The 20,688-nt window shown below is 47.6% G+C and overlaps 1 protein-coding gene across 2 annotated transcripts in view; it reads right to left on the minus strand.

Annotated features, from left to right (window-relative positions):
* The window catches only part of Efcab6 (EF-hand calcium binding domain 6), a 177,819-nt gene that overhangs the window by 67,257 nt on the left and 89,874 nt on the right, over window positions 1–20,688 (minus strand). For both annotated transcript variants that reach the window (XM_052161364.1, XM_052161365.1), the window contains 7 exons: window positions 16,466–16,576; window positions 12,173–12,281; window positions 10,143–10,310; window positions 8,254–8,313; window positions 7,984–8,144; window positions 7,169–7,333; window positions 5,479–5,647 (listed from right to left, as the gene is read on the minus strand). In XM_052161364.1, coding sequence (XP_052017324.1) covers window positions 5,479–5,647; window positions 7,169–7,333; window positions 7,984–8,144; window positions 8,254–8,313; window positions 10,143–10,310; window positions 12,173–12,281; window positions 16,466–16,576 — 943 coding nt within the window. The remainder of the gene's footprint in view (window positions 1–5,478; window positions 5,648–7,168; window positions 7,334–7,983; window positions 8,145–8,253; window positions 8,314–10,142; window positions 10,311–12,172; window positions 12,282–16,465; window positions 16,577–20,688) is intronic.

Here is a 20,688-nt window from a genome sequence, read left to right on the forward strand (position 1 = left end):
TGTTTTGGTTTTATTCACTAAGCAGGTAGATGAGCTAACCAGTAGGTCCCAGGGATCTACCCATCTCTACTTCCCCAGCACTGGGATTCCAAGAGTGTACCACCTTGCGTTCTGGGAATCTAATTCAGGTCCTGGACTTGCAAGGCAAGTGCTTTCACAGCTGAGCTGTCTTGCCAGCACCTCGGCTGACATTTCTAATGTTCCAAATGGTCGTCCCTATTGACCCTTCCTGGGGCAGACTTCACTGCAGAGGACCTTCCTCCAAGCACCAATGACGTATTGACTTGGTGTGAGGCTTTTGGTGCTCTGAGTGGCGAGCCCCCAGTGACAGTAGCCGGCGGGCCCCAGGCCTTTCTCGGGGCAGAATGGTCACGTCTGCATATGTGGCCTGCTTGCTGCCCTTCTGTGTCGTGTTTCTGGCGTTTTCTCTTGAGGATATAACACTACACAGTTTATCCAGAGTAAAACTGCATCACTCCACACACAGCGGATACCCTGAGGCCACTAGGGGACCCTGCTGTCCTTTCTGCTATGCTGTTGTCTGTTTATATAGAGCAAACTCTCCAAGGCAAGGCTGTAGCTTTCAGCCTCCCACACTCCTGGGCCAACAACCACTCTCCATTTCCTTAGGCATGTGAGGTGTGTCTGTGAGGGCACACGTGTGTAAAGCTGATATGGGAATTACCCTCAATTCCTTTTCTTTGAGGCAGAGTCTCTTAATCAAACCCAGAGCTCACCAATAGAGCCAGTCTTGCCAGCCAGTTCCCTTTGAGGATTCATGTTTCTGCCTTCCAAGGCAAAAATGACAGGCGGCCATGCCCACCCTGAATTCATGTGGGGTCTGAACGCCAGTCCACATGCCTGCACGGCAAGAGCTTTAACCACTGAGGTGCTAACTGCTTTAATCGCTTCTCTTGACACGTCTTATCCCTTCTGGGGAGCATCCGAGCCTTCCCAGCATCTCATCCCCAGAGTTTGGGAACTTCCTGCGGTGTGGCTGGTACTGGATGGGTTCGCAGTGGGTTTACGTCAGGGCTGTCCCTTCTTTTTACTTTGCCTGGTTCACTCTGAAGAGATCCACTTGTCTCCACTGTAAAATGGAGACTTCAGACACAGAGTTCCAAGCTGATGTGGTCGGACTGTGTGCCTCCCCTTCCCTCCAGTGCCTGGTGTCCCACTGTCCTCCAGTTCCGTCATTCCTGCTGTTTATTCCATGTAGAATTTTTCTGAGTTTCTTAATCCCATAAATTTTAGCTTCCACCAAAACTGTAATGGTTATGTATACACACATACACACACACACACTCACTCACACAATTAAAATTAATCCTGATCATGTTTCTTCAAAAATTAGCCATGGTCCTCAAAAACAATGGAAACAACAACAACAACAACAATAATCATAATGCAATAATTAATACAAGGAAAGTCTGGGAAAGTATCACAATTCAGAGGAACCTTGGGAATGGGTGACTAACTTAGGCATGGTGTCCTGAACACATTCTGGATAAAGAACCTTAAAAAAAAAAAAAAAAAAAAAAAAAAAAAAAAAAAAAAAAAGAACCTTAAATGAAAAACTAAAGAATAAGGAACAAGGAACTCCAAATACTAGTCATTCAGTGAGCTACCAGCGAACCCTCACTAAATAATGTACCAAGGGATCGTTTTAGGCAAGCTGAAAAATGAGTCCAGTTTCAAGCAAAGAGGAGAAGGAGGAGAAAGAGGAGGAGAAGAAAGAGGAGGAGGAGGACACAGTGACAGACAGACAGACAGCTAGAGCAAATATGTACGGACAGGTTGCTAAGACCGGTTAATTACTGCATACACACACATACACACACACACACACACACACACAGAGTCTCGTGAGATTTTAGATTATATGTAAAATTGAAGTATGTGGCAAACAGTACTATCAAAGAGATTATAATTATAAAGTACCATTTGTCACAAAACCCAAGGCTCTCGTCTTAAAGGGAGGGAATAAGAAGTAATTTATTCTAGAGACATTTTGAGTGACCATGACCTAGAAATACAAAATTTGTTACCCCAAATTCCATGTTCCTATGTGGCATAAAGTAGCTTCATGAAGATTTTATAATTTTATGGTGAAATAAAAAAGTCACCAAGGCAACTTTATGCCGATGGGTACATCCGAGAGAGGGGGTTACTGAGATGCAGGAGCTATCCTGAAGGCTCCAGACACTACCTGATAACACTTTTGATACTTTGGGATTGGTAGAAGGTCATAATCTGCTAAGTTAATTGATTCCACAAGGTTTTAATCTATTTGTCACAAGATGTTAGTTCCACACAGAGGTGGGCAAGGAGTGGCTGTTCCAGGGGGCGGGAACTGGCCCAAGCTAAGGTGACTAGCCTCTGGACCCGCAATGTTACAACATCTCCATGGCACTGAATCAGAAGAGCAGGAGACCAGCCAACCAGTTTCTGCAGCCACAGCTTCTTTCTGGGAGTTCTTTTCATAGTAGGAAAGCACCCTGCACTGCTATGGAGGTGTAAACTGTAAGCTGCAATTAGCACAGCAGGTCCGAAACCATGTCCATAATGGGATGAGAGGGAACACAGAACAATAGTACGCTAACAGCAAGACCGGTCAGAAACGGAATCATGTGGTATCCAGGTTAGAGAAAAGGCTAAGGCACTCAACTACAGAAAGTGAGCTGGATGTACCCACGAGAGGCTTGCTGCAGATGCCCAGAGTGTCTGGGAGTCAGAGAGGAGGGCACCAGTCCGGTGCTCACCAAAAGAAAGAAGTCAGTGGGCCTGCGGCTAGACAGCATCATGTCACACCGTATCTACCGGAATCCCACAGATGCACAAGAACCTCAGAGTTTTTGAAATCTATCTTAGTCAATAACAGAGCCTCAGGGTGAATCACGCAACATTAGCAGAAGCAACATTAGCAGAACACAAAGAACCTTGCAAACAAACCCGCCGACACTGAACAGATGCATACTTCCTTCAACACCTGTGGAATGAGCCGGTGAGACCTCCGTAACAGTACAGAACTTCTAAAAACCCAGGGAGCCTGAGATTACTTTAGGAAACAAAGCCTCCTTCCTACTGACCCTAGATAAGGGTCAGACGTCAGTTTGCTACTGCTGGAGCAGTTTGGGTGTGCCATTATGCTGAGATGCTGGAAGGCTCCGTATTCAGCTCACAGAGAGGTCCGGCAGGCAGGTAACATGGGAAGCCGGAAGCCAGGAGAATCATGGTCTGGGCTATGCACTAGGAAGCCTGTGGCTTGTTATCAGCAGACACAGAGCTCTGAGATGGAGAACCAGCCACTAAGCTGCACTAAGATGCACAGAGCTGCCAGGTGGGAGCGAGGGTTCGGGCCAGCTGCGCACGCTCAGCCTTTGCTTTGACACAGATCCCTGCCGCTCCCTTTGCTCTCTGAATGGTCATGGGTGGACCTGTGAACTGAGTTGTGGACACACACTGTAGGACAATGCCTCACACTGCAAGGTGTTAGGGATGAGAGTTGTACATAGGTACCACCACCAATCTGGTGCAAGGTGCCTTGTGAGTCAGCTGGCTGGTACCCAGGTGCCCTGCAGCCTTGCCACCAGCCTCCCAGAGCTGTTCTCATTCTTCTGAGATGTCCTTACCACATCCTTGGTGACTGCCTACCGCCGCCCCAGGAACCTTCTCCATTGTCGTATAAAACACTGATCAAAAGTAACTTGCGGAGGATGGGGTTTATTTGGCTTACGGGCCACAGACCATCATCAGGGGAAGCCACGGCAGAAACCCAAGGCAGAAGCCATGGAGGAACACTGCTTACTGGCTTGCTCCCAGGCCCCCAGTCGGCTACCTTTCTTATAGAGCCCGTACCCATCTGCTCAGGGATAGCACTCCCCTCAGTAGGTTGGGCCCCCTACATTAGAGGTCAAAACAGTGCCTCACAAAAATTACCATCTGATGGAAGCAACATCATCTGATGCAGTGAGATGCCCTCTTCCCAGGTGTGTCAAGTTGGCAAACGACATTAGCCACCATACCAGGCATCTGGTCCCCAAGCTGGGATGCTGGAACCATCTGAACCTTTCCTTTCTTCACCTTTAATTTCTGGGCATGACTTGACTCTGCATCCCCAAGCCCCTCCCGATAGCTCCTCTGCTTAAGGATGATGCTCCAGACATCTTAGGTGTACATGTGTGGGGGGGGAAAACACATGCCAGAGGGTGGGGACACATGCTCACACAGAGGCCACAGACAACCACAAGTATCTTTCTTCTGGTACCATCTACCTACTGTTGTACTTTTTCAAAGGTAGGGCCGGAAACTGGTACTTGACAATCAGGCTGGACTGGCTGTCCAGAAAGCCCCAGGGACCTGTCAATTTCCATCTTCCCGTGGCAAGATTACGACCGTGTGCCACCATGCCAGGCTTGTTACCTGAGTGTTGGGAATTATACTTGGGTCTTCATGCTTGTATGGCAAACATGTTGACTGAACTCTCGTCCTCACCACTAGACATCTTTTGTTTTGTGAGGAGAGAGGCAGGGGTGGTTTCCTCAGCTACCTGACTTAAGAGCTCCCGCCTCCCTCTCCCCTGCATCACCACCCTCTCCTCTGAGATACCACTTAAATGCCACTCCACATGTCTCTAAGCCAGCACAAGCTAGGAGCCCATTATGCTGCCTGGCCTGGAGGTAGACATCAGGCAAATAACAGGCACTCAAGGGAATATTATCTCCTTAGAAACTGATTCTACTGCTTTGTAGCCTGTCCACACGGACACTACAGCAAATTAACTGAGATGCCTTTCAGAGAAGAACCGAAGTGCTAGCCGGAGTGCTCGTTGCAGGAATCATAAGCACCCGTGTAAATTAACTCCTGAAGCTGGTGCAGGGCCCTTCAAGCTGAGACTGTTCTGGCACAAACCTGCTGGTTCCACAAGCACCCTTCCTCTCCTGGATGCCATGCCACTGTGTGTGTGTGTGTGTGTGTGTACATGTGTATCACGTGTGTGCAGGGGCCCAAGCAGCTCTGCACTGCCACCCCTATGGTGTTCCCAGTGCACAGAACCAGACACACGTGGCCAGCCCAACAGTGCAGCAAGAAAAGCTGTTTCAAAGGTTTAAATACCCAAAGCAAGCCACAGCCATACTGGAACTACTGTCAGAAGGAATTTGCTAAAACAGAAGATTTGAGGCCGTCGGAATCCTCTGAGGCTGCTGAGAGACACCCGGAAACATCAAACCACGCCCACACACAAGTCTGCGCACTGCAGCCGGCTCCAGTGCCCGGCCATGCTGCTCCCCTCTCAGTGTGTTAAATAGATTGGTCTTTTTGGTGGCACCCACCTGTGAATTCTTCTACTGTGCGCCAACCCCTTTCCCACTAAGAAAAGAACAAGCAGCAACAATGAGTGAAGTATGTATGCCAGCGGGATGGAGCACACGGACCTAGGCAGGAAGGAAGTCCCACAGCGGCCGGACGGGATCCTACCTTCCGGAATTCCCCCTGGTCGATCTTTACATCCGGCTCCTTGCTGATGCTAAGAAATTGCTTTCTGAATACCGGGTCCTTCTGCTGGATCCGGTGCTTGAGACTATCGATGACTTCTTCCTTGGTCATGTTCTTGATCTCCGTGGTTTTGTCCCTCAAGGGCTGGGTTCTGAAATCACAAGTAGACACTGTGGTCCCCATCAGCGGACACGGCATGCCTGCTCGTCTCTCCTAAGTGGACGGACATGCTCAGAGAGTGGGGCTTCTTTTCTGCGTTTCTCAGCCGTGGAGCCGGGACTGCAGCCCAGCAGCACTGATTCTGTAGAGAGGGTCCTGAGGACCACGCCCGGTGACCAGCCATCGGGGAAGGACAGAACTGTCTTCACACTAAGTCTCTCAACTTGGAGCTGGACGGAAATAGATCAAGGCTGGCCAAAAGATTAGTGTCATCAGCCAGACAGGATCTAGAACTGCCTAGAGACGAGTCACCAGGAACACCTGGGAGGGACTGATTTTGGCGTGCCCTTGAAGATTATGTTGACCAGGCTAACGAGATGGGTAAAAGCGGGTAGCACCATGCCCAGGGCTGGGGGCTTGAACTGCATACAAAGGAGACCATGAGCTAACACCAGCATAGGCTTTCCCTGCTTCTAGACTGCGGATCCCTGCTTCAGATTTCTGTGGCCCTGACTCTGCCACCACAACCGACTGCATGTATGACTGAAAGCAAAATGCTTTCCTGCACCAGGGAAGCAAGTCAGGGCCTACAGGGAGGCTTCAAGCATCTTGGGCCATCTGTAGTAGAGCAGAGAAGCCATGGTTAACCTGAGTAGCTTTGTAGACTTAATTCACAACATGGATTACGAGAGGGTCTGTGGTTGGAAGATCATTCTTTTCCCTTTAGAAAGAATGGGACAGCCGTGAGGAGCATAGTTCCGGTCCTCCCTCTGGGAAAGCCTGCATTATGAACAGATTAACTGCCATTATCCCTTCGCCTGGCTTTAGGGAGACATGTTGCCAGATATTTAAGCTTTCTCTTAAAAGGCATACCCATCATTCCAAGCTCACGGACCCTGAAACGGAGAAATAACAAGATGGCACTTGCTGGGTGTCCCCACTCCTGCAGGCATGCCGTGTCAGGAACAAGCAGTTAAAACAGCCAGCGTCTTTTCCTTAGACTGAACCGGTGTCTGAATATCCATCAGTCTGGTCTCCTATAAACTCACCCAGTGTGTTTTCGTTGACAGTTCAGACAGTTCAACCTGGCTACCGTGTTAACAGCGCCACCATCCATATCAGAAAATGTTAGCTGTGTTAGTGGGTTAGTGCTTTATAGTAAATGATAAGCTGTGGGGAAGACTTTCACTTTTGTGAGGGAGGAGAAGGGTGGGGGGAAGGGAGGGGAGGGGGGAGGCACACAGGTACAGAGCACTCAAACTCTCCAGGAGGTGAAGTCCAAGGCTGTCGACTCTGGAACAGCCTCAGCAAGTCCCCCAGCTCTGGGACTGTCCTGCTTCCATTTCTAAAATTAGCAATTGGTTTTGATTATTGCCAAGAGCTCTGCCGGCTCTAACTACGCAAGCTAGCGGCTACAACTCTGAAGGCGCAGGAACAGCCACAGGTACCGACAGAAGCGATGGGGTAGCTATCCCAGCAAGGCTTTTGATTTTCCTCTTTTGCTTGTATTCACCTCTCATCCTGCTGGCCTGGCTCCTCCGTTTGAAACGGATCGCTTTGCTGACCCTTCGGAGGAGAAAGCGAGGGTGTAGGTGACGGGATACCGATGCCGATGGATAACAGAAACTTCTTGTACTGGATCCTTCCTGAGACTGCTTCTTGGAACTTATTGGAGAGTCTAAAGATGAAAAAATGATCAGAGCATGCCCTTTCAAAGGCTAACATTGTGAATTTTTTTTTAAAAAAAGTTAAGTGTTGGTGGTGTGTCCATGTACGCATCCGTTTGCATCTGAGTGCAGGCACCTGCCCAGGCCAGAGGCAGTGGAGTTCCTCGAGTGGACTACACGGGGTTGTGAGCAGCTTGACGCGGGTGTTGGGAACTGACCTCAGGTCTTCTGTAGGAGCAGTACGTGCCCTTACCCTATGAGCCATTTCTCTAGTCCAAGGTTAAAATTTAAAAAGCTCAAACTCAAGTATCTGGGAGAATGAGTGACCTCCACAGACGCTGTACTTACTACATGTACATGAATATATACAAAGACACACTTGCACACTTAAAAAATTAAAAAAACAAACAAACAAACAGGAATAGCCAGTAATCCCAGAGATGCAGACAGAACCTTTGTCCCACTCACTGGAGCCACGCAGTAGGTTCACAACTTCTCCATCTCCCTTCTTTTCATGGAAGCGCTGACTAAATTACACATGATACATTTTCAGTCCGGCACTTAGTGAGGACTCAACACAAAGTGTGTGTTACCGATACTATTCACAAGTGTCACGGAGCAGGCTGTGGAAAAGCAGGACATGAAGGACTTGTGAACTTACCTTACTAAGTGCTCGCTCGATAGATATGGGCAGAAGACACGCATGACTTTCTTGAAGTTATTTCTTGCTATAGCCCCCGTGTCCCCAAGGTCATAGGACTGCATCATGCCGTAAAAGGCCTGGAGGTTCCTGGTGATGGTGTCAAACACTAATTCTTCTACCTAAGATGGGAAATAAAGATATCCATTTGCTGCCCCGGAAGCCAGCACGCAGGTGCCCTCAGAGCACATGGGGTTGGGGCCCGCAAAACAGAAGACAAGTGGTACTTACTGAATCCCAAGCCACAGGCAGAGGCGTCTTGGTGTCTGTAGAAGGGGACATTTTTCTCACCTAAGTGCACAAAAGAAAGTTTATCCTTCCTGAAGAGCAATCAGGAGCATGGGGCTTGACTTGAAATCTGACTCTGCCTGGCTGATCCAGGTTGGAGCAAAATTTATGCAAACTGCATAGAGCATAACAAGGGAGAATACGCAGTGTCCTTTAGAATTAGCTAGCGAACTTCACTGTGTTAAATGTTACTGATGGCTCAATGAACGATGACAGACTGCAAAGCCATCCACTCAAACTTATTTGTTGGTAAAGTCGGGTACAGTATATAAGAGCGTATATCCAAGCTCATCACAATGCACATGGTCGACGTGCACACATTTATAAAGCATCATTTATATTCCCATATAACTGCTTGTGATAAAAGAAATCGTGTGTCTCTATATACACATCATAGGGTTGGAGGTATGTGTGCCTATATGCATGATAGGTTTAAGTGTATGTGTACATGTATATGACAGGCTTAAGAGCAGGCACAATGTGCACATGTGAAAGGTTTGATTGTATATATGCATATATATGACAGGCTCGTGCATACATATGGAAGGCTTGAGTGTAAATGCATATCTATGGTGGGCTTGTATACCTATATGTGCACATATAACATGACAGATTGTGTATACACATATATATGATAGATTCGAGTGTGTATACACATATATATGGTAAGCCTGAGTGTGTGCATACATATATATGGCAACCTTAAGTGTGTGCACATATGCATGGCATGTTTGTGTGTATACATACATATGATAGGTTTTAGTGTGTGTGCACACTTACATGGTAGGTTTGAGTGTATGTGCCCCATGTGTCACAGCCCAGGTTACATCAAGGAGAGATTGTATCCCCTGCAGCGTGGAGTCTGCCTACATGTCTTAGTTTGCTTTGGTTTGAAGATGTGCAGAGCTGTGGTGACGTCCAGAGGTAAGAAGTCCTGAGCACGGCAGCACTGGGCTGCAACCGACCTACACAGGGGCTGTGGACGTTCCTGAAAACTCGACAGCTCGCTTAGCAGGGTTAAGGACCACCGGTGGTTTAGGGTACGGGCAGTGCTTGTGCAGGAGACACGAGGGCAGTCAAGATGACTGAGACTGCATATTTAGATTTGGAACTTGTGTGTGTGTTGCTGTGGGCATATCTATACATTCTGAAGGGTGAAGTACTAAGTGTGTGATGGTCTGTGCTCCGCACAGCAGTTCCCCTTCACAGTGAAGGCAAGCAGCCTAACATTCTGACAGCAAAGCCATGCATGCAACTCTTTGACTTTTTAAAGCATCTTAAAGACAGCACTAATGGATGCCACAGAGCCACTTATAATAAAACTGACTATTTTTCCAATCAAAAGCAGCAGTGACTACAAGCTACTGCAGAGCGGTCACCCCTGGAACCGTGTCAGCTCAGGGCATGGGACTTCTTCCCAAACACGGTTCTGTGGTAGTTGTTTACATTTTTCCCCCTTTTTGAGACAGGATCTCATTTTATTATGTAGCCCAGGCTGGTCCAGTACTCCCCATAGCCCAGGATAGCCCAGAACTCACAGCATTCTTTTGCCTTAGCCTGCCCAGTGCTGGGCCACATGGGACTCTCAAATGCTCCTTTGCAGGACCTGGCTTTAAGTGCAGCATGGCTCAGCACCTGTCACTTCAGGACTGGTTTTTTCAGAAATGTCATGCTTTAGAAAACAAAATTGAAACGGAACAACAAGCTCTTTAGCTGTAACTTGGAACTGTGTGGAAATGTGGAGTCCTGGGTTTATTCCAACCGTAGTTCGCTGAGAACGCTTGACTTCCTGGCTTCAGGAGTCACCCAGCCAAGATACGCTGCGGACCTACCTTCGTGCTGTCATCCAGCAAGTCCAGTAAGGAGTTGACCCTCACTGCTCCAGTGCCCTCGGGGTCAAACGCCTGCTTCAGTTCACTGAATTCCGAGTCGTTTAACTTGGCAACCATGCAGTTCAGAATGTGGCGCAGTTCCTCCCAAGTTATGTGTCCGCTGGGCGTCTGAGCAGGAAAGTGCAAATAACATTGGGGATTTAAAAACTCTATATTGTCAAAGGCAAGAAAGGCTCTGTGCACACTCAGGATTAGTGAAGCACCAGCTTCGGCTGAGCTGAGTCAAGACTTGACCGTGGCAGCCAGTGATGATGTGACAAAGCAAGGGAGAGGTGGGAGCCACTAAGACTTTCTAAGGCTCTTCCCAGAATGGTTCCTCTACCAGGAAACAGGCAAGAAATGGCCCAGAGGAATGAGGGCCTTTAGGGGGCATAGGTCAACCCTTCCCAGGAGTCTCCACCTTCTGGTCCTGCCTGTTGGCTCAGCATTTCCCAGCATTTCCAGTACAGCATGCCAGTTTACTCAGAATATTAATCAGATGGGTTTCCTCTATGACCAAAGTCATGGATTACATAGCTAGCCAGCTGCTGAGAAAGGAATTTCTTCCATGTCGCATGAAGAAAACCCTACAGGCAAAAGTCTTCTGGGAATGTACATTACCACGGAATCGAACACTGTCGATAAGTTAACTAAACATGAAAATGAAGAGACCCTGTTTACTGGAAAGGAAGGCCTACAGGGCCCCTACTTCAAAGAGGGACATTGTGAGTGTCACCAGCAGCCACCATGGACTGCCAGTGTGGTAAAATGTGGATCTAAAAGCTGAGAAGACCACACGGTTCTTGTTCTTTAAATTTATTTTTATATGTTTGTGTGAGAGCCTGTATGTGTGTGTATGTTTGTATATGTGTGTATGTGAGTGTGTGTATGTGTGTGTGTGTGTGTGTGTGTGTGTGTGTAGCTGCATGTGCAATGTGCCCTTGGGGCCAAAAGAGGGTGTCAGATGCCCCAGAAGAGGAGTCCTAGGAAGGTGGGTGCTGGGAACAGAACCCAGGTGCTCTGAAAGAGCAGCCAAGGGCTCTTGAGTACTGAACCATCTCGCCAGCCCCTGAGCTCTCATTTTTATTAATATTTTCTGCGTACACCTGTGGTGTATGTACCCATGAGAGTACAGGTGTCCTGTGTCATGTGTGAAGGCCAGAGAAGGTTATCAGGTGACCTGATGTCCCTCTACCTTGTTGAGACAGGGTCTCTCTCTCTAAACCTGGAGCCAGGTTGGCCACCATGGAGGCCCAGAATCCCTGTCTTCTTCTGAACAGCCTGAGGGTTACAGGTGCACGGCCACACCAGCCTCTTTACCAGGGTGCTAGAGACCTGCACTTAGCTTCCCTGCTTTTACACATTGGCCCAGTTCACTGAACTAAATATGCCTTGTTTGGGTTTGGTTCTAAATGATAATCTGAGTTCAAACATCCAAAATCACAGACAACTTCTCACTGACTTCTGACGTGTGCCCAGCCGCCATCACAGACACCAGAACCTTTGCATCACCCCAAAACCAGCCTCCTAAACATCTGTGTGTCGTCCCCCCCCAACTCCCCACATCTATTCCTTTTCATCCCTGACTGGCACTGTACCAACATGGTACATACGACTTATCTGTGTCTGGGTTATCTCCAGTCTGAACATGACAAACAGTGTGGCTTGAGACACACATACACGTGTCTCTGTGAGGAAGTGCCTCTGTCTCTCTTGACTGATACCTAGGAATCGCTGGGTCACATGGTCCACCATTTGATCTTGACAAAACCCATGACACTGTCCTTCACAGCAGCCATACAGCTTTCATCCCCACCAGCATCACAGGAGAACTCCAATGTCCTTGCATCCTTGTCAGCTAGGACCCTTTGGTTACCTCGTCTTCATGGACAGGAAGTAGCCTCCCGAACATCTTTCTACTCGTTGGCCACACTGAGTGCTGATTTTCCTACCTCCCGTGGGTCTTTTCAGAGAAGGGTTCAGGTCCTTACCGAACTGATTATTAGTAAGGTCTTCTTCAGGGCTATGGATCGCTCCTCTGAGTGCCTGAATAACTTCTTGATGACATTTTCCTTACGAGACCGGCTTCTAGCTTCAGTGCTGCAGAGGGGCAGGAGAAACACAGGAAGAAGACTGCACCTCAGACTTGTTCTTACAGCAAATATCGAGTGCCCTGCAACTCTCACAGGACTGGCTCTGTGGGGCTTTTCCTTCAAAAAGGGTCGTCTATAGGGGCAGACCTGTTTGTTTCGAGGGAATGTCTGACAGAGCACTGTTCTGAAGGAGATGTTGTCAGGCATTCATGAGCTGTACCTCCAATCCTGACCAACCTAGTCAGACGACTTTCAAATCCAGGAAGGAAACCAAAGATCGCTGGCCAACAGCACCCTGGGGCAGGCATCAAAATACAGCCTGTGAGTCTCAGAGATGAGGGTGAGGGAAGTCCCAGTCTCTGCCCTCCAGGGACTATGCCAGGGCCACTTGCGCCCTCAGAGCCTCTTGTCTGTTCTCACCTCTGCCTGATGAGGTGTTCCGTCACCTCATGCATGTTCACCCTGATGTTCCGCCAACCACATGCATGTTCTTGGAGGTTTTGGCCATCCACCTTGGGAGCTGAGGCTTCCTTGCAAACTCCCATGAGAAAGGGAGGCCCAGCTCCTCCCTAGTCTCATAGATTTGAGTGCTTGGTCCCCAGTGGTTGAACTGGGGAAGGATTAGGTGGTGTAGTCTTACTTGGGGAGGGGTGTTGCTGTGGGTGGGCTTCGGGGTTTCAAAAGGCCTGTGTCATTCCCAGACCGCTCTTGGCCTCCTACTTGTGGGTAAGATGTGAGCCCCGGGCTGGTGCCCTAGCACCGTGCCTGCCTGCTTGTTGCCATTCTCCCTCCTATGATGGGCATAGGCTTGTCCTTTAGAACCATGAGCGCCAAATAAATGCTTTTTAAAATAAGTTACTGTACTGGCTGGTTTTGTGTGTCAACTTGACACAGCCTGGAGTTATCACAGAGAAAGGAGCTTCCCTTGAGGAAATGCCTCCATGAGATCCAGCTGTAAGGCATTTTCTCAATCAGTGATCAAGGGGGGAGGGCCCATTGTGGGTGGTGCCATTCCTGGGCTGGCAGTCTTGGGTTCTATAAGAAAGCAGGCAGAGCAAGCCAGGGGAAGCAAGCCAGTAAGGAACAGCCTTCCATGGCCTCTGTATCAGCTCCGGCTTCTTGACCTGCTTGAGTTCCAGTCCTGACTTCCTTTGGTGATGAACAGCAGTGTGGAAGTGTAAGCTGAATAAACCCTTTCCTCCCCAGCTTGCTTCTTGGTCATGATGTTTGTGCAGAAATAGAAACCCTGACTAAGACAGTTACCTTGGTCATAGTGTTTTGTTAAAGCAACTGAAAAGTATGATGCCTCATAAGAAAGCTTGGCTGTAGGCCTCCCATTCCTCACTACTTAACAGACATCCTCTGCTCCCATAAGATGGGGCATGAAAGTGGAAGGTCACCTTCAGGACCATTCCCAGGCCCGCTAGGGATTTGAGGCAATATCTATTCCACTCTGCAAGAACACTACTCGGAGAGATGGCTCAGCATTTAAGAGCACTGACTTCTCTTCTGAAGGTCCTGAGTTCAAATCCCAGCAACCACATGGTGGTTTACCACCCTCCATAATAAGATCTGATGCCCTCTTCTGGGGTATCTGAAGACAGTTATAGAATAGTTGCATATAATAAATGAATAAACCTTTGGGTCAGAGAGAGAAGAAAAAATGAAGACACCTACAGTGTACTTACATATAATAAATAAACAAATCTTTAAAAAAAAAACCCACCTACTCCCCTTTTTCAGAAATGTACTCACTGTGGCTCTGTGCCTCAGGATCATGGGACTAAGGGGAAGAGGTTGTCTCAAAAGTTAGTATTGGCACAAGCAGACACCATGTAAGTCAACCCTATCTGCCTGTTATCACGGATACCAGGCGCAATGACAGGGCCTCCTCCATTGTGGGAAGACCTCTTGTATCTCTCACCTCCTTACCACAGACTTCAGTAGGTATCATCATGCCCACATGACAATCAAAAATGTCCTGCGACATTGCCAAGGGCCTGCCGGGAGGCATGCCACTCTCACTGGAGGACTGCTGTGTTAAAGCCAATGAAAGCTAGCAGCTGGGCAAGATGGCATACACCTATAATCCTACACAGGAGGATAATGAGTGCAAGGTCAGCTTAGGCAACACAGTAAGACCTTGTCTCTAACAGAAAAAGAAGTATGCTACAAATATATAAAACTTTAATTTTATTCTGGACAGCCTTAGATGAGGCGCTGTCAGCAAAGAAAAGTGTAGGAAAATGGTAGTGGCTGCTTATGCCATGGGCTCACAGCTGCTCCTAGAAGCAGGGCAGGAGGACTCTGGAGGCTTGGAAAGATGGTAGCCAGCTCGGTCATTAAATATTCCTGAGTCCTCAGGCAAGGCAGGCCCCAGTGACACAGATCCAGAATTAAGTCTGGGGTGCATTTTGCTTGACAACAGGGCAGAGCACTCTCAATGCCCCATGAAATATGTATATGTGTGTGTATATGTGTGTATTATATATGTATATATATGTGTGTGTGTGTGTGTATAAGAAACAACAGCAACTGGGAAAAGATCTTCAATCCTACATCAGATAGAGGGCTAATATCCAATATATAAAAAGAACTCAAGAAGTTAGACTCCAGAAAACCGGACAACCCTATTAAAAAATGGGGTACAGAGTTAAACAAGGAATTCTCACCTGAAGAAATTTGGATGGCGGAGAAGCATCTTAAAAAATGCTCAACTTCATTAATCATTAGGGAAATGCAAATCAAAACAACCCTAAGATTTCATCTTACACCAGTCAGAATGGCTAAGATTAAAAATTCAGGAGACAGCAGGTGTTGGAGAGGGTGTGGAGAAAGAGGAACACTCCTCCACTGCTGGTGGGGTTGCAAATTGGTACAACCACTCTGGAAATCAGTCTGGCAGTTCCTCCGAAAACTGGGCACCTCACTTCCAGAAGATCCTGCTATACCACTCCTGGGCATATACCCAGAGGATTCCCCACCATGTAATAAGGATACATGTTCTACTATGTTCATAGCAGCCCTATTTATAATTGCCAGATGCTGGAAAGAACCCAGGTATCCCTCAACAGAAGAGTGGATGCAAAAAATGTGGTATATCTACACAATGGAGTACTATTCAGCCATTAGAAACAATGAATTCATGAAATTCTTAGGCAAATGGATGGAGCTAGAGAACATCATACTAAGTGAGGTAACCCAGACTCAAAAGGTGAACCATGGTATGCACTCACTAATAAGTGGTTATTAACCTAGAAAATTGGAATACCCAAAACATAATCCACACATCAAATGAGGTACAAGAAGAAAGGAGGAGTGGCCCCTGGTTCTGGAAAGACTCAGTGAAACAGTATTGGGCAAAACCAGAACGGGGAAGTGGGAAGGGGTGGGTGGGAGGACAGGGGAAGAGAAGGGGGATTACGGGACTTTCGGGGAGTCGGGGGCTAGAAAAGGGGAAATCATTTGAAATGTAAATAAATTATATCGAATAAAAAAAAGAAACAACAGCAACAACAACAAAACTACCTTTTCTGTTTAATTCATGGCTGGTATCAATAAAGATTACACAGAAGTATAAACCAGAGACTCCTTAGAGTTAAAGTCTAAATTCTAAAGCCTCAGTCCTTCTGTTTTATTTTCTGGTTCTGAGTTGCCACTACAACTTCCAGTTGGAAGTTCTGACAGGCATTAGCGGCAACAAACACTGTGGCCTGAGGGGACACGGTGACTGCAGCGTGCAGCAGAGCCACAGGAAAGCCGCTCAGTGCGCCTTTGCCTGTCCATAAAACACACAGCAAGCGTGTGCTTGCACAGTCTCCCGGGGACACACTTGGAGCCGAGGGACTCCTGTGAGCAGGTGTGTGTGCTGGAGGCTGTGTGGCTCCGCTGGTATCACTCAGGGGGGTGTTTGTTTGTTTTTCTCTCTAGAAATGAATAAGAATGTTATCTCTATCATTTAGGGAAATTTTAAGCAAGAAAAGAGAATGCGCCAAAACAAAACAAAACCCAAAAACCAAAAAAACAGAAAAGAGAATGCAAAATCATTTATAAACTATAAAGTGTTAGGTAGACGCTGACAGTCAGTGAAGATAGTTGGCCACTGAATACATGAAAAAATATAATCTAATACATATTTGTGAAAAATAACCTAATACATATTGTGGCTTATAAACTGGGTTTTAAACATACCTGCTTCTTTTCTTCAGGGGAATTATCTTACTGACTTCGACCCCCTGCCGCTCATAAACTGCTGTTAGAAACTGCTTCCAGTTGACTTTCGTGGTGGCTTTAAGTCCAAGTCTGCGTGAAATAAAGACAACAATATTAAGAACAGAGGGGGGGTGTGTTCCTGTAATACCACATGGATTAGATACTTTATACAGAGTCAGGACCAGCAGCTATGAATTTATATGAAGTTTCAAATCTAAGGCAAACAAAGTCATTTTGCAAAATAGCATCACAGATTGATGCCTTAAAAGCAAGGGGAAAAAACTGGGATTGTAACACCCTGTGTCACCGTGTTCTGCCAATGGTGGCGAATTCTGAATGAAGACACAAAGGGATTTGGATAAAATTCTGATGTTTGTGAAATAATCCTTTCAAACTCATTATTTGACAAACTCAATTCCTGTGGTCGGCAGGAATGAAGGCTCTTAAAAGTACTGGTGACCTCAGCTTCGAGGCCTGTGACTAGTCATTGTACAGAGCAGAGGGGACTGACTGTACAGGGATTTGGGGTAGAACTTATAGGCTGGGGTACTTGTGGTAGAGTATTTAATTTGCATTGCAAGGCCCTGGATTCAATCCCTAGCCTACAAAATAAACAACAGTAACAATAACAATGAGGGTGACCTTGAGATGGACAGGTACCCTTGGTCATACAGGTAGCACGGCCCAGCACATGAACCCTTACAAGTGGAAAAAGCCTTGGGCAGACAGGCAAGGCGGGGAGAGGACACTGTCGCTTGCCTCTGGGTGTTTTCTTTCATTACTGTCTTCAGAAATGCCTCGAGGACTGTCAGCCCCCACACAGTGTGACAAGAACAACCTTCAGAGTGACTGTCTTTGTCTCCGAGGTTTGCAGACCAGAGAAACATCTGCCGCCAAGGGGTCAAGATCACGCGTCTCTCTTGGCTCCAAACCTCCACTTGTGATGGGGTGTCCCTCAGTCTGTGCTCACTATCTCCTGTATGAACTATATCTAAATCTGAAAGGATGCTTCATTAAGACAAAAAATGCCTGCGGTGTTCCCATCAGCTACATTGCTGCATGCAGATCTGTTGTCTGCCAGCTCTGCCTTCCTTCCACTGACTGACTTGTGTGGCAGCAGGCTGTGCCTGTGTGCAACCAACAGTCCACCGCAGAAAGGCCATCATTGTCACCAGACACTGGACGACTGATAGCTGTCTTCCCAGAAATCTTCCAAATGAGAGTGGGGCTGGCTGGCCATGGGGGATAGAGGTGTCAGGAGAGGGTTACTGGTTGGCTTGAGACAGGGAGAGCCAGCCCTCATTCAGAGCCTCCATTCAGAGTTAATAATTTCTGATAATGCTAATTGCATGTTGAACCTATGATATGTACACACACACACACACACATCTTGGTGTATCTTGCTTTGTGCTTTTCCTCTTTGAACAATTTGAACTTCAGGGGACAAGCCGCCCAGTCACTTGAACAACACATCTCCTCAAAGGGGAGCTCTAGCCAACCAGTCCTTTGGAAAACAGCTGGACTGCCTCCAGGAGAGCTAGCTATTCACATTCCAGCTGTGAAGAATATGGGATCTGATGTTCTGGCTCCCAGGAGACTCTGCTCCAGCCATGCTGGTGTCAGCCATCAAAAGCTCTATGCTGGACAATGGCTCTCCAGGAATGGTCTAGGCCTACAGCTCTACTGGGGACTGCTGAGACACCCAGCCTAGCGAGCTAAACAGCTACCAAGTTCTAGGCCTCTCTATGTCACACAGCATTGCTGAACTACCAAGACCATACGGTACAAGAACCCATTTTAACAGATACTCTCGTCCTATGGTTTAGTTCCCTTAGAGAATCCTATGAATGTATCAACAGAACACATTTTCACTTCAGGTTGTATTTTCTCCTGTAGGCTGATGCAGGAAGGCTATACAACAGTTACACTCCATACAGAAAGAAACATGACAAAGCTCAGCACGCATGGTAAAAGAAAAGCAAACAAGGAAGGAACCAATGCATAGAAGTTTCCCTGTGACCTACACATGAGCACACACACACATGTACACATGTGTATGCAGGAACACACACACACACACACAAGCACCCGCACTGTAATGAGAAATGAAGACATCAATTGCGATCAAGAACAGGCAAATCAAAACAAGAAACTATACTGCTGACTATCAAATTAGCAAGGATTCAAAGCGTCCGTGCTAAGTGCCTGCCAAAACCTCTTGTGAGCCTCCCTAGTAAGAATAAATTAGCACCTTTCTGCGGTGCATTTTAGCAATATGTAATATAAACCTTAAATCGGTTCGAGCCCTTTGACTTGAGGGATGACAAGATACTCTTCAGGTTTTTAAAATAGAATTAAAATGTTTCTGATGCAATCTTCTGTGAGAAAACAGACCATAATTATACCTCAGACATTTCCGGCTATGAGTCTCTGTGAGCTTGTATATATGAGTGTGTGTGCACTCACAGATCCTGAAATGAAATAGAAAATGTACGAGCAGCAGCTATCTCTGCCTACATCAGCAGTGGCTGCCTCTACCTACATTAGCAGCGCTGTTTCTGGCTATATTTGTAGTGGCTATCACTAAGTCTCAGATGAATAGGTAATCCACCTTTTCCTTTATAGTTTCCTTGTTTTCCTCTTTGGAACACACGTGGCTCTATAAGTAAGATGAATCAGCACAGCTTTCAAAAACATGCTTTCCTGAGAATTTCCATGAATAGCACTAGTAACCTAAGCCATAAAAAAGAGTGTCTCCCTCCACATGGGACTGGGAACAAACCCTGGATCTTGTGGGCCACCTTCCTGGCTTTTGTCCCCTCTCTAGCACTCGGGGACCCTTTAATGTCCCGGGTGACCCCTACTCTGAATCCTGAATCAACATCCTGCCTGCTCCCTGTATCTTCCCTTCCCTAAGATCCAGGGTGGAGACTTACAGCAGAAGAAATACTGGGTGCATCATACTGTACACGGCGCGAAGATGGCCACCATCAAAGGAGGTGGCAAAGGGTGGCAAGAACAGGGATCAGTCATGTGGGTCCAGGATCCTGAGAGCTTCTCTAGGAGGACACAGGCAGGAGTTTGCTAGGAGGACCAGGCAGGAGTTTGATAGGAGGAGCAGGTAGGAGTTTGCTAGGAGGACACAGGCAGGAGTGTCCTGCAGAGTGCGCACACGCAGTAGTGAGGGGGCAGGAGGAAGACTCAGATGGAGAGGACAGAGCCCCATGGTTCACGCCGTCCCCTCTTCACTCCCTAGAGCTTCAACTTTGTCCGATTCCCCTCTCCAGCCACTGTCACCCTCTGGGCAGCCTTATCTGTGCCTCCTTATCTGAGCCAGCCATACGGTGTGGGTGTCAGGGGGTCTACACCTGCACTGCTGGTCTTGACTCTCGCTTCTCCTAGCTGCAACGGCAACACTGTGGTTTCATCCTAATGAGCATCCTGAACTCAGTGCATCCAAAGTGAAATTCAGTCTGACGCATTCCCTCTATTGCCTTGAGTTCCGCTGCGCTCCCTCCTACACAATGCAGGCAGGCTCTTCCCTCTGCAGTGAGCCCAGCCTGGCTGATGTCCTAAGGGTGCACAGGGCCTTCTGCCTGCCTCTCTAGCTTCCCAGCTCTGTGCTTCCAGGCTAACTGCCAAGTGGCCCATCAGTGGGTAGTCCTCTGGCTCCCGCCAGGTTTTCTAATAGGTAGCTGAGCATGGAGTGAGATGACGAAGCAGCTACAGGATAAGACTGTAATCCTGAGGGTCCCTCTGTGAAATGGGCTCAGTTCTCACCCATCACTTCTGTGAGCCTATGCTCTACCCAACAGACCTTGCTGCGTCTGTGGCTTTCCATGGTCATCCTTCAAAGCCCCATTTATCGGCACCCCAACTGCTTGGGGTATCCCTTTCTTATCGAAGTCATCACGGTCTCAGGGGAGAACATGTTTCTTTGTCAAGGCCCAAGCTTCTGCTAGAGCACTCCTGCAGTTGTGGGCTAAAGGAGTCACCACTCACCACCGAATGGTCAAAATGCCTCATGCACATAAAGATTTCCAGCCATAACAAGGTACCCATGGTGTGCATGGGTAGAACCAGAGTGCAGTCAGGTACAACTGGGTCTTGAGATCTATACAAAAGGCCCCAGCACAGTGAATAGATGCCAGTGTTAAGCCTTTTATGTGGAAATTCATGGCCTTTGCATAGGACACAAGCAC

Source organism: Apodemus sylvaticus, chromosome 17 (assembly GCF_947179515.1).
Source record: "Apodemus sylvaticus chromosome 17, mApoSyl1.1, whole genome shotgun sequence".
Taxonomy (NCBI): Eukaryota; Metazoa; Chordata; class Mammalia; order Rodentia; family Muridae; genus Apodemus; species Apodemus sylvaticus.